The sequence below is a fragment of the Penicillium hordei genome, assembly GCF_028827395.1.
Source record: "Penicillium hordei strain IBT 12815 chromosome Unknown utg000001l_segment0_segment0, whole genome shotgun sequence".
NCBI classification, from domain to species: domain Eukaryota; kingdom Fungi; phylum Ascomycota; class Eurotiomycetes; order Eurotiales; family Aspergillaceae; genus Penicillium; species Penicillium hordei.
In genome coordinates this window covers 5,369,174-5,382,697 of record NW_026623142.1, presented here as the reverse complement: position 1 = coordinate 5,382,697, position 13,524 = coordinate 5,369,174, and the positions used below count along the sequence as shown (strand labels likewise).

Below are 13,524 nucleotides of genomic sequence, written 5' to 3'. Positions count from 1 at the left end.
ATTCTCAATATTTCGTGACTGAGACCCATTGGCTTCGAGCCCTTCCTTCATCTCTCTTTCATCTCTTGCTGAAATACCTCCAGAACTCCAAACAGCCTCATTGATAACACTTCGTTCGCCATGGAGCAAGAACTCCTGTCGCTCCTGGCAGATACCCAGTCGCCGAAGACCGATACCAGAAGGGCCGCAGAGTCACAGCTGGGAAACCTTTATGTCCATGATTCCTTCGCAATATCACTCACAGCAATCGCCTCGCACGAGTCAGTTCCGGTCAATCTGCGCCAGTCTGCCCTCTCAGTCTTGCGTACTTTCATTGCCGCCGCCTGGTCCCCAAATCTCGACGAATTTAAAGGACAAATCCTCATCAACGATACGAACAAAGCCAACGTCCGCCAAGCACTATTGGTCCTCGCGACAAACGACACCCCCCAGCGCAAGGTGAAGAACTCTGCAAGTTACGCTGTCAGCAAGATCGCCAGTGCCGACTTCCCGGACGACTGGCCCGAGCTGCTTCCTTCACTGCTCCGTATCATCAATGACCCCGCCAGTACCGATGGCCAGATGCACGGTGCGCTGAAGGTTCTCTTAGATCTTGTCGATACAGGGTTCAGTGAGGAACAGTTTTTCAATGTCGCCCGTGATCTCGTTTCGTCCCTTTTCGCCGTGGCTACCGCCGAGTCCAGACGGCCAATGCTGCGCGCTCTAGCTGTCGCAGTCTTCCGTTCCTGCTTTGATACCCTGGAAATGGTTCTAGAACAACACAAGACTGCCATTAAGCAGTTCATGGATGAGGTGCTCAGTGCATGGTCGCCATTCTTCGACACAGCTTTGAAGGCACCCCTGCCGCAGCCACCCAGCGTGGAAGAGGAGCATAAACAAGGGGAGATTGCATCACAGTGGAGGGGAATTGTTGGGTTAAAGTTGCAAGTCGTCAAGGTATGTGGTGTTTCATTTTGATTTGCCGGGCTTTTTCGCTGACCCGATTTTTGGTTCATAGACACTCATGAAAATCCGCATGGTGTTCCCTGCTCTTTTGACCGCACAAAGCCCACTTTTCTTCTCAACAGTCTGGGCGGAACTCACCAACGCATTACCGATCTATCAGAATTTCTACATTGAGGAGGAGAGGCAGAGTCGTTTGGAGGATGGGGACGGACTTCCCCACTCACTTGATTTCCTCGTTTTGGAGGAGCTTGATATTATCCAGGCCCTCTTGAGGGCACCCCCCGTAAAGGCAGAGCTGCAGCAGCAACTCCAAAATGCTGGTGCGACTGCCAGCACGTCCAGCTGGCTTCCAGAAATTATGAAGCTCGCCAGTTCCTATGCACAGATTACAACAGAGGAGGAGGCTCTATGGGAGATTGATGTGAATCTTTTCCTCTCGGAGGAGACCTCCGTCACGGCCAACTACACTCCTCGAACCTGCAGTGGAGATCTGGCGATCAAGGCTGGTGAATGGCTGAAGGGTACAGCTGCGGAGGGTCTCCTGGGCTACATGAACACCCTCTTTGCTGATTCGTCTGTTTCGTGAGTATCACTCTCTATTTCGGTTGTGAAATTATATTGACCATGGCGCAAATAGATGGAAATCACGAGAAGCTTCCCTGTACATTCTCAACTGCTTGCTTCGAGACTTTGGCGAAGTGGACCAAGAGATCTCGCCTGAGCTGGCATCCCACTTCACCCAGTTCGTGCAATATGCGACCCAACAAGAACAGGAGCTCTTGCGCGCTCGAGGCTACCTTGTGGCTGGCGCTCTGTCCAAGGTCGCCGGTGAGGCATTCCAACAAACTACGTCGTCCTATTTGGAGGCTACTTTGAAGGCGATCGCCGAAGACCCCGCCGAGGTAGTTCAAGTGGCCTGCATCCGAGTGCTACAAGATTTGATGCCCGCTTTGCCGACGAGCTTGGCCCGCCCCTTCCAGCCTGCAGTGATTGCGGCCATTTCAGAATTCATCTCTGCACACGACCTTCGTGAACAGACTGACTCTGATGATCTCAAGGTTACGTTGGCGGAAACCCTCCGGGACACTATTATGACTGATTCTAGTGTGGTTCTGTCTTCTACTGCCATTGACGTGCTGTTCAACATTGCTAGTAGCGGAGCCGAAAACTTCCAATTGACCTTGACTGTTACAGAGGCATTTGAAGATATTGTGGACCAAATTACCGACAATGGCCCCGATTCTTACATGCGACTTTGCGAGAAGGTGCTTCCATCGCTGATGGGCGCGATTGATGTGGGCAACCTGACGGAAGAGAATGCCTTGACAAATTTCGCAGCAGATCTTCTTCGCGCTCTGGCCGAGCGGAGTCCCGAGCCGATGCCCGCTGGTTTCGTGGAGACGGTGATGCCCAAGCTGAACCGCCTGCTACTAGACTCCGATGAGGCGGAATTGATCCGACCCGCAACGGAAGCCGTACGACACATGCTCTCCCACGACTTTGCGCAGTTCATTGTCTGGCGTGATCCTCAGTCTGGAAAGGAAGCACTTGAAGTAGTGTTGGTCATCATTGACCGCCTTCTGGGCCCGGCCGTGGATGACAACGCAGCCACAGAGGTCGGCCAGCTAGCAGCAGAACTGGTTGAACGGGCCGGCTCCGAGCGCCTCGGTCCCTACCTGCCGCAGCTCCTGCAAGCCGTGGCGCAGCGACTGGCGACAGCACAGCAAGCACAATTCATCCAAAGTCTCATCCTCGTCTTCGCGCGACTCACTCTCATCAGCGCACGCGAGGTAGTCGACTTCCTGGCCCAGGTCAACCTGGGCGGCCAGAGCGGACTCGTCGTGGTCCTAAGCAAGTGGCTTGAGAACTCCGTCAACTTCGCCGGCTATGACGAGATCAAACAGAACATCTTCGCCCTGGCACGACTATACGAGCTCGCCGATCCACGTGTGGCCGAAGTGCCCGTCAAAGGTGACCTCATCATCCAGGATACTGGCCGAATCAAGACTCGCTCTCAGGCGCGCAAAAACCCAGACCAATTCACTACCGTGCCCGCACCACTGAAGATCGTCAAGGTTCTAGTCGAAGAGCTGGGCGCAGCATCCGGGAACAAAGAAATCGACGCCGCCACCGCGGCAGCCCTGGACGAAGCTGACAGCGACGACGGTGACGACGACTGGGAGGATCTCCCCAGCCAGGTCCTGGATCTCGGTATCGGGGCCACGAAACAGGGGCTGATGAGCTTCGGTGAGGGTGGCTCCGAAAGTGTCTTCGGTGTGCGTCGCCGAGACGATGAAACGCAGGGCTTCTTGGCAGATTTCTTCCGACAGGCCTCCACGCAGCCTGGTTTCCAAGAATTGTATGCGGCGCTGACTCCGGATGAGCAAGCTAAGCTACAGAGCCTGTGAATGGAGCTGGGTGAAATCTTACTCGAGACTGTTGTTGCGAGTACCCTTCCCGGGGCCCGGGTTATTAATGGTTTGATGTATGGATGTCAATAAAACATGAAAGCAATTTTATCTGTCGCTTGTACGGCGTAAACATACCCCCCTTCCCCCCCCCTTTTCCACCTACCGTACCGTAAATGAGCATTAGCAATCCTTGTAGCAGGGACCCTGGAAGGTTCCGGCCTAGACCGAAGTGGGGTTGTCCATGAATGCCAGTTCTTTGTTTGCATCCCCCTTCCTAGGCCTGAAAGTGACTGCAATATTCTGTTTTCTTTGTTGAATTAACTTTTGGCTAGAGGTCTAGCCATTTAAGTCTTCAGGCTCTGACAAGAGATAATGATAAGTAATTAGTGGTGATGATATAATATATAGTGACTTCCAAGGTTTGCACCCTTATTTTGTGCAATCTACAACCTAGCTCGAAACAAAAGTACATATGTACCCTTAGCCAAGTGAAGTAACGAGTCAGGATGTACCCTTGGCCAAGTGAAGTAACGAGTCAGGACACCCCTGTTTCTGCAGACCCTCCCCATTTCAGTCAGAACCACCCAGGGTCTATGGATCTGTCCCGTGTGGGGACGTACCAGACAGCCGGGTCCAAGACCAGGGGCCATCCTTGTTTCGGCTTTTGCCTCTTTTTTTGCCTTTTCATTTTTGCTTCTTCTGGCGACTTTTTCTTCTTTTTACGAATATTCCCTCTCATATCTCCAGCGGAGTTAGGCTCTATCTCCATCTCATCTGGCTTGGGTATGCCTACAGTGTCTCTTGGCTTCCCATTCTGTGTTAGTGCTCACCTTTTACCGCTTCGTGGTCACCGGGTATAACTGAGCACGCCATTACCTCCAAGGCTCCACCTAGGGGGCCCCGGAGGGCCCGGGCTATGACGATGGCTTAGCCAACCAACCTCAGTAGTTAGGTACCTATACATAACAACCTACCATTCATAGCGAGAATGAATAGAATCCCAGTGGCTTACTAGTCGCACCCTTGACTTCCAAAATTGCTGGTTACATTTACGAATCAACTTAACCTCCAGGACTTGGGAAGCTATCTGGTTGTTTCTACCCCCAGGCATATCTCTAGTCCGTCACCGTAGCGCCGACACTTTGAACCCTTGCATTGACACAAATACCTTACTTCTGATATGACTATTGGCGGCAGCTGTAGCTTAAAGATATGGAAATAAATCTTGGAAAGATACGGAATTGGCGGAGCGGACCGGGAGGACCGACCCGTTCGCCTGAAGCCTATTCATTCCACGGATCTCGCAACGCGGGGTAACCTTGGAACGTCCCTGTGCCTTCCAAGCTTTCGCTGGGAAATGGCGTTGCTCCTTTCAACCGCCTTCAATAACAATTGCGGCTATGAGGAACTGCAAGTTACAGGAGCGCACAGAGGCAAAAAGGCCATAACAGGCCTTAGCGAGGATCTAAGCCTATCTTCAGGACTCTGTGTCGACAACGTATGTATATAGTTGTGGTAGCCTACGTATCGTTTGATTGCGAGGTATTGGAGTAAATGAATTAATACATACATAAGACTATGTGGCAATTGGTATTCGACAGGCGACTAGTTAACTGATCTAGTTATTAATAAATCGCCTTTTCATGGATCACGAGATCATTCTGGAAGCCGAGCATCTCCCTTGTCTCCTACAAGAGAAAGGGCTCGTTTGGATACTGGTAAAAGCGAGGTTTTTCCCGCATATATCCCTATTTGTCTATTGGAGGCGCATGAGTATACATCGTGACCGGATAGAGATGAGCTTGTTCCTTCTTATCAGAGAGGAAGCCGGAAGAAATCGATAATGTTATATTGTGTTATTTGAACTGACGGAATAAGGGGAAAGAGAGGAAAGGAAAGGAGAAGGAGCCGTTAAAGCATTCATTATAATATACAAATTGAACCTTAGTAGAAGCTTCCTTCCAGCCTAGCTCTAGCCACTTGGGATCCAATGATGGTAATATTACTCTGAGACTATGGTCCCCTATGGATACTCAGCTTCCTCTCTCTCTGCTTTTACGCATCCGGGGAATTTTCTCCAGTGACCATACTTTGTACAAAAAGCTTTAGGGTTGTAGGTATGTTTACATCTTTATAGATAAGCTGGAGGAATCATCATGATATTAGCATATCATATGAAGTGTCACGCAGGCTATACATATCTTTGAGTAGCTAAGTAAGAATATCATCTCGAAAACTCAATGATGACCAGATTGTAGATACTAACGGCCCTATGTGACCTAAATCCACGTAATTCACACATTAGAAAGTTGTCTAGCAGATCACAGTGGTAGATTAATTGTCAGGACCACACTTGACGACCCTTTGACGTCTTGGAAAGTTCCAAAGTTTATCATTAAAAAGAGCCTTGGAATATTATAAAATCTTTGCGCCAAGGAGTCCAGTGCAGCAGGTGGGCCGGCACACCCCAGTCAACCAGGGTTGAAATCCCGGGACTAACCATGGAATCTTGGAATTTTGGAAATGCGCTAATCGAAAATCCAAATCCCAGTGGGCATACTTGGGCAGACCGATTTGGAATGGGCGACTTTCCCGTACCGGGCTGTCGGATTTCCCACTGCGGGGTCGAACAGAAACAAAGGTACGGAACCGGCCAGGTGGTAGAAAATATTAATAAGTGGCTACGCTAGTGTTCCTCCCGGTATCCTCTCTCTCGGGTTTCTTAGACTTGGAATTGATAGCTTCATTTCACTTCCCCTCTTCTACCTTCTCTCTTCACATAAAAAAAAAAAAAAAAAACCCCCCTCGCTCTCCTTTTCCCTACCTCTTCGTCTCTTCGTCTCTCTCCTCTTTTTCTTCCCAATATCCCTACCTCCCCTGTCTCGCCATGACACAACCCAACCTCAATGAAAGCATCCAAGTCGACGTAAGTAGACCATTCCCTTTCACTAGACTTCTTTGATCCCCATCCCTACCTCATATCCCCGTATCTCCCAGCACCCAAGAAAACAGTTCACCTTCCCTCGCCGATCTCATAACTCCAATTCCCACTCTTCCGAATTTATAATCTAATCTCCAATAATCTCCAAACCCCAACTAACGAACCCCCCAGACAAGCGACGATGACTCCCTCTTCGACATCAAAACCATCTCAGACTCAAATCTTTCCTTTGCCTCTTCTGTTCGAGACTACAGCTACGAAAATGGCCGCCGCTACCACGCCTACCGCAACGGCCAATACCCCTTCCCAAACGACCAAGAAGAACAAGACCGCCTAGCTCTAACTCACCACCTCTTTAAACTGCTCACAGGCGGGGATTTGCACCGCGCACCAATAAACGACTCTAATCCGCGCCGTATTCTAGACATCGGCACCGGCCCCGGCGAATGGGCCCTGGAAATGGCCGAAGACTACCCGCAGGCGGACATCATCGGCACCGATCTGAGCCCCATCCAGCCGAACTGGGCGCCGCCTAATTGCCGCTTCTTTATTGATGATGCGGAGAGTGATTGGACTTTCTCGCCCGGTGAGGCGTTCGACTATATCCATGCAAGAACTCTGGCCGGTGGGATTGAGGATTGGCCGAAGCTGCTTAAGCAGGCTTATCAGCATCTTAAGCCGGGCGGCTGGTTTGAGGCGCAGGAGTTTGAGAATCTTGTGTGGTCCGACGATGGGACCCATGAGAACGCTACCGCGATCAATAGCTGGGCGGAGCTGTTGACTCAGTCTAGCAAGAAGTTTGGGAAACGGATGGATGTTGCACCGCAGATTTCGCGGTGGATGACTGAGGAAGGGTTTGCAAATGTCACCGATGATATTTATAAGGTATGGTGTCACTGTCTTTGCGGCTGTTGTTGCGCATACTGACTTAACTTTCAGAGTCCTGTTGGTGGCTGGGCCAAGAACCGCCGCTACAAAGAAATCGGTCGCATCGGCAGGGTGTCTATCATGGAAACCATAGAGCCGTACTCGCTGGCTCTCTTTACCCGTGTTCTGGGCCTTTCATACCAGGATGCACAAGAGCATATGGAGAATGCGCGGGCCGAGCTGATGAGCAACTTGCACCACCTTTATGTGCGCTTCCACTTTGTCTACGGACAGAGGCCTTTCGACGATGCATCTACTGATTCCGAGGCATCTTGAGACTTGGGCCTGTGGCAGCGACAATTATGATAATGATACCCCATGACCTAAAGTTGAGATTGAGATTACTTCTGTTCCTATCAAATTCTCCAATCTCTGTCGCCATGAAAGACGGCTTGACGAGTATATTTTCGTGCATTAAGGTATAAAGGCTCCTATGTGCTAGATTTTTTGCTGCATTATGTTCATATTCATGTGGCCATGGACGATATCGTGAAGCATGAAAGGACGGGAATATAATGTGGTGCAGTGCGGTGATTCTGTCACAGACGATCTCACCGTGACTTTACCTGCCTGGTATCGACCAGCGATGCAGGCTATATGGTCAATATATCCACCGGTTTTTCCGGAGGTCCAGCTCTGGACCTGTCCCGAACCACTTGATTACACGATGCCAGGGCTGGGGTTGACTGTGCGCTCATGCCGTCCTCACCGCCCATTCCCAATCCCGAGAACCCGACAAACCCCTGAAACAGCCTCTTCGGGTGAAGGACTCATCCGCATGACCTGAATCACCTGAGGTAGACTTTGCTCGTCACAACTGGCAATTGTTTCTAGCAGGATCTCCAGCAGTTCCTGTTTTCCCTCAACCCTCCAGGAGCTTGGCATTGAGTTCATGATGGTATTCGGTGAAGGACGGTCCTGGGAAATGGGGCTGGCATGACTTGAAGTACTTGAGGTATCGCTTGCCACGGGTATCGGGGTGGGTATGGAGAAGGGTGCATCTGTATAGATGTTGATGTTTGTGTTGGTGGTGGGGGCAGTATTGGCAAAGGGATTGATAGTTGAATAATGAGACGGGTTTTGGTATGTGTGCGTGTGCGGAAATTGGTTCGGACTAGGATTCGGATTCCCATAGGCATTTTGCCCCCACTGATGATATGCATGAGGCCTGTCATCTTCATTTGGTATTGAATATTCCTCCCCGTAATGTGTTACTGTTGATGTTGGTATTGGTGCAGGGTAGCCAGTGTGTTGTAGTGTTTTGCCTCCGTCAAGCATATAATCATCACTATTGGTTCCGTATAGCGGTGGGTGGTGCATCCCTAACATCGCATTCTGCGCGTGTAACCCGTGCACTGGGAAACCCTGCATCGGTACTGGAATTGTTCCAGAAATGTCCCCAGGAGCGAAGGTCATGCCCCCGGTATAATATCCAGACATTGTCGCGTCTTCCGGAGTATCTATCTAAAGTTAGCACAAGCGCTAGAAACAAGCGGAGTGAGAATAAAACACACTTCCAAAAGCAAGCGATTCAACTGTAGTCGACCCATCCAGCTCCGCAACTTGCGGCGCATACCCCGTCGCGATAGGATAAGCCGAAGCCGAAGCCGACCGCGACGAAGTAGATATTGACCCAGTCCCATTCTCACTCCCCGTACTATCAGGACTCGTAACAGTCACAGAGTTTGTCATGGTCGTGATCGACGAGGATGGCGACGACCCGCGCCAGCTGCCTTCACCAGTATCCGGGGTACCTCTAGCCGAGGCAGAACCAGCGCCAGCGCCAGTCGCATACCCAGAGCCATTGCCATGGCCACTGCCGTAGCTATATCCCGTGTTCGTAGGTGTGTGTTGTGTCCAACTCTGGCCGTTCCCCGGGAAAGGCCCGCTCGTTTGGTCCGGGCGCGGGCGTTGCCGCGGGCGCTGGCGCTGGCTTTGACTCTGACTCTCGCTATAGTTTGGCTCTCGTATACCCTGGTTTAGGCGCCCCCGCAATTGTGCGACTTCGCGGCGTAGTTGGTTGATTATCTCGGATTGACTGATGTGGGCGCGATCTTCGGCCGTTGTTAGGTAGGTGCATTCTGCTTCGAGACCGCGGATTATGCAGGCGTGACATGGGATAGAGCGGTCGCACTGGCAACCAGAGAGGGATGATTAGTGACTGGGGATTAATTTAAAGGCGTAAAGATAGTAATGTGGGAGTGTCGAGAGATAGAGCAGTATCCGGGTACCTTCACTTTGCGCTCGCGACATCTGAGGCACGACTGCTGCGGACGTATCTTTGTCTTTGAGTCTGGGGGCATTGCGAGAATACCACTCTACTGTAGTAATATTGGTACAATAATGTTTTCAAAGATCAATTCCCCAGAGGGATAATCGGAGAAATCGGAGAAACCGTTGAAGTTGAGGGTGGGGGGTTCCACTCAGGAAAGTCCGGTTTTTTTGCATCCCGGTCGTCCATGCAAGTTCAGCTGTGCCACAACATATCTTTAAGGGAAAAATGTGATGAATCGAATTTCGGCTCCATTTTTTTTTTCACACTGACTCTGGGCGAAAGCTCTGCGGCACTCTGATTGGGCCCCGAATTGTCTTTCGTGAAGATCGGCATGTCTCGCAGATCTTGGATCGGATTCAGGATGCCCTGCGAGGAACCTTTGTGTTGTATGCCGTATATGCTACTCTATCAAAGATGCTATATGTCAATGATACCGTCACGATGATTATCACGCCCCCACGATTACTGCAGATCCCAGTGCGTTGTAGATACGACCTCGGTGCGGGGAATCCTTGAAAGTGAGCTAGTGAAGGGAGTGAAGAGAGTTGAGCGAAAGAGTTCTGGATAACATAAATCGGCCCGAGATGCTGGTTAAAAGCATGCGCCATTAAAGCATATTACATCTTCTCTCGTCTTGTCTATAATCCCCTGTTGCATAGAGACTAATAAAGTCATTCTCGGCTAGCTGGGCAACCCGGAGCATGGCCGGCCTCCACTGAGAACCCAAGCTTATCCTCAGCACCTCCTATGGGGTTCAATAACTGGGCGCGCTTCGGGTGCGATCTGAACGAGACGCTCTTCGCCGAAACAGTGCAGACAATGCTAAAACGCGGCCTCGATGTAGGTTATGACCGCCTTAGGCTGGATGACTGCTGGATGCTCCACGACCGTGCGGAGGACGGCTCCCTGGAGTGGGACACCGACAAGTTCCCCCACGGTATCCCTGGCTCGCCAACTACACGAAAAGCAATGGCTTCCACCTCGGCATTTACCAAGATTCCGGCAACTAGACCTGCGGTGGCTACACAGGCTCATACAGGCACAAGATGCAGGATGCCGAACTACTCGCTAGCTGGGGCATCGACTACCTCAAGCTAGACGGATGCAATGTCTGGGCTGAGGACGGCAACTCACTCCGCGAGTACCGTGTCCGCTACATGCAGTGGAACGATGTGTTAAGCGCAATGTCAAATCCGCTTATTTTCTCTAATTCCGCGCCTGCATATTTCGAAGACGAGGTGCCAAACTGGGCGGTCATTATGAACTGGGTCCCAGAATCTGGCGGGTTGGCGCGTCACTTGGCGGATGTGATTGTCTATTCCAGCAATGGTAGTGCCTGGGATAGCATTATGTATAACTACGACTTCCACGCGCGTCTAGTGCGCTACCAGCAACCGGGCTACCATAACGACCCGGACTTTCTGATCCCAGACCACCCGAGCCTCTCAAAATCACGCTTTGCGCTAATCTCAGCGCTTGCACCCCCTCCCTCTCGGACGAGGAAATTGCATTCCTTAGCAACAAGGCTCTCGTCGGCGTGAACCAGGACCCGTTTGGGGCAGCAATCTGCTCTCGGTAGTCGCGATGGCACCTTTGACGTCCTGTCCCACTCCCTGGAAAACGGAGACAGAATACTTACCACGTTGAACCGTGGAGCCGATGCGGCCACAACGACCGTCTCTCTCGCGCGCCTCGGCCTGTCGTCTCACTCTGGCCGCAAGTATGATGCACACGATCCCGTCACAGACCAGGTCTCAACTATTGACTCTGCTATCGAGATCCAGCTCGATTCTCATGTTGCCAAGGTTTACCGTATTGCGCTGCCGATAAGCTGTACTAAGACCACCCCTACCGGGATGGTTTTAAATACCCCGTCTGGTCTTTGTATGACTGCTTCTACTGATTCTGTGATCTTTGAAAAATGTAGTGCCTCAGATTCCCAGGCCTGGTTTATATATTTTGGCATCCAGCGAAGGTTCGGCGTGGTCTGGCATGTGGCAGCAACAGGCGATGCCACTAAGCTAACTTTGAGCCCTCTGTCGGACGCGTCGGTTTGTCTTGCTGCTGGGGATGGAGTCTCGCTTGCTAAGTGCCAGAGTGGTATTGGTATTACCTGGGATAATTACATTTCGGGACATTTGCGCAATTCGTCTGGGAGTTGCTTGACTCAGAGCAAGAATCAAGCCAGTATCGAGGAGTGTGTGATTGATAGTGTTGGGCAGATCTTTGGATTGCCGAGTGGAGTCCATCTGGCCAATGGGAGGCTTAAACTAACCTTGATACGGATTAGCGTAAAACTTATGTCCGAACCACGTGACTTGATGTGGGTCTACCTTTTGTATATGATGCACCTGGGTAGGTGTGACCCTGCCCAATCAGAGCAGCATCAAAGACCTAAAAGGGCAATGAAATTTCAGGCTTATCAACCACACGAGGAATCCTATACAATAAACCGGAAGATTAACAGACACCCTAGCCTTCATCTAGAGAATTTGATCCAGTAGGAATGGAAGGGCTACGTCCGCAGGTGTAAAGCTTCATCATTTGTACATTCCAAGGTTCTGCCTTATACACAAGATGATCAGACCCAGCGGTAGATCCATACAACCAACAACAATCTTCACACTTTTCCCAAGAAATTCTGAAAAGTCTACCCTTGCAAAGAAAACCCAACACCCTCCCCAGTCCCCATCTCAACAAGATTAGCCCTCATCCTTTCAGCCCTCTCCCCAAGGCCAAAAGCAGCATCTTCACGATGAACCCAGGCCCCAACCCCATGCTGCAACACCGCTGTAGCCCTGACCTTCTTCTTCTCCTCAACATCATCACCCCCATCTCCAGAAGCCTTCAACCCAAGACTCCCATGCAAAGTCAACCTCGTCTCAACCCCACCCTCACTCTTCCCCTGATAAACTCCTCGATGCAAAATATTACTATTATAAAACACCGCATCTCCAGGCTGTAATTGAACAACTAACTGGCCCGGTAACTCAGCCGCATAAGGATCGGCCTCACGCTCGACCTGCGTGCGTGCACGCGCATGCGTCCCCGGCACAACAATTAGTGATGCATCAGGACACAGCGCCAAGTTATACTGGCAATGCGACTGACGTCCGCCAGGTGCCTTAGCTGCAAGCTGGGCTAGCTCTTCCTCGGCAGTTGCGTGCTCGGAGATATCGTCGCGGTGCCAGCGGAGCTCGAAGTCCTTAGTTTCCGGCGCCACGAGCAGATTGAACAGTTCCATGACGAGCGGCTCAGTCTCGCTGCTGGCGCCGTTGTCAACGCCCATTAGCTCCTCCGCTACGGCGAGAATAGTGGGAGAGAAGTAGCATCGTGCGAAACTCTCCCGTCCTGGCATTTCGGGATGCATTAGGTGCTGCACTCCCCAGATTCCGCCCTCCGAGGCGGGCGGTGCTGTGGTCGGCCATGGTGGAAATTGTTTGGGGACGGTGCGGAAGTGTGGCCAGCTTCCGTTGCGAGTTAGGGTTGTTGCTTTCGTGGCAATCTCGCGGTAGTGCGATACCTCGGTTGGGGTTAGGAGGTTGCGGACTACTACGAAGCCATCGCGTTTGAGGGCGTCTAGGTTTGGGGTAGACATTCTAGTAGAGAAAAGGTGAAAGAGTAAGACAATTCGATCTCGAGTACCTGGAGATCGGGGAGATATCTGAAGATCTAAAGTTGAAATTTATATCTGCGGGGTTGGAATAGCCTAAAAACAATACGACGCAATGTCGCATTTACTCTGGAACTTGGATGTTACCGTGGATCTCCAGATGTGACCTTTGCTTGGTACTGTTATTTACATACATTATACAATGTATATATGTGTATATTTTATCTCCATAGATTGTACTGTCTGATTCTAAATAAATAATCCCAAACATAACAAGTTGCAATCTCTTTGTTTCAAAACAGGAACGTCATAGGGATCACCGAATGCCAAGATCAGCCAAGAGCCAGAGGGCTGAGTCCTCTGCCACAGTTTGAGATCTCACTTGGTCTTTTTTCCACTTGGAACCCTTTTT

General features: G+C 50.9%; 5 protein-coding genes across 5 annotated transcripts; 3 read left to right on the top strand and 2 right to left on the bottom strand.

Annotated features, from left to right (window-relative positions):
- Positions 1–120: 120 nt before the first annotated feature.
- On the top strand, positions 121–3,353 carry N7537_002039 (uncharacterized protein; the record flags this gene model as incomplete). The annotated part of the gene is made up of 3 exons (XM_056893097.1): positions 121–936; positions 998–1,527; positions 1,583–3,353. 3 exons carry the CDS (start codon positions 121–123, stop codon positions 3,351–3,353), a joined length of 3,117 nt encoding a protein of 1,038 aa, XP_056758092.1.
- Positions 3,354–6,243: 2,890 nt separating this feature from the next.
- N7537_002038 (class I SAM-dependent methyltransferase) lies at positions 6,244–7,500 on the top strand (the record flags this gene model as incomplete). Its single annotated transcript, XM_056893096.1, has 3 exons — positions 6,244–6,282; positions 6,469–7,182; positions 7,237–7,500. The coding sequence occupies 3 exons, from the start codon at positions 6,244–6,246 to the stop codon at positions 7,498–7,500; spliced, it is 1,017 nt and encodes a 338-aa protein (XP_056758091.1).
- Positions 7,501–7,929: 429 nt separating this feature from the next.
- On the bottom strand, positions 7,930–9,527 carry N7537_002037 (Zn(II)2Cys6 transcription factor domain-containing protein; the record flags this gene model as incomplete). Its single annotated transcript, XM_056893095.1, has 3 exons — positions 7,930–8,684; positions 8,739–9,357; positions 9,456–9,527. 3 exons carry the CDS (start codon positions 9,525–9,527, stop codon positions 7,930–7,932), a joined length of 1,446 nt encoding a protein of 481 aa, XP_056758090.1.
- A 1,018-nt stretch (positions 9,528–10,545) lies between these two features.
- aglA (putative alpha-galactosidase) lies at positions 10,546–11,986 on the top strand (the record flags this gene model as incomplete). Its single annotated transcript, XM_056893094.1, has 3 exons — positions 10,546–11,030; positions 11,079–11,854; positions 11,976–11,986. 3 exons carry the CDS (start codon positions 10,546–10,548, stop codon positions 11,984–11,986), a joined length of 1,272 nt encoding a protein of 423 aa, XP_056758089.1.
- A 163-nt stretch (positions 11,987–12,149) lies between these two features.
- Positions 12,150–13,097, bottom strand: N7537_002035 (phytanoyl-CoA dioxygenase family protein; the record flags this gene model as incomplete). Its single annotated transcript, XM_056893093.1, has 1 exon — positions 12,150–13,097. The coding sequence occupies one exon, from the start codon at positions 13,095–13,097 to the stop codon at positions 12,150–12,152; it is 948 nt and encodes a 315-aa protein (XP_056758088.1).
- Positions 13,098–13,524: the final 427 nt, after the last annotated feature.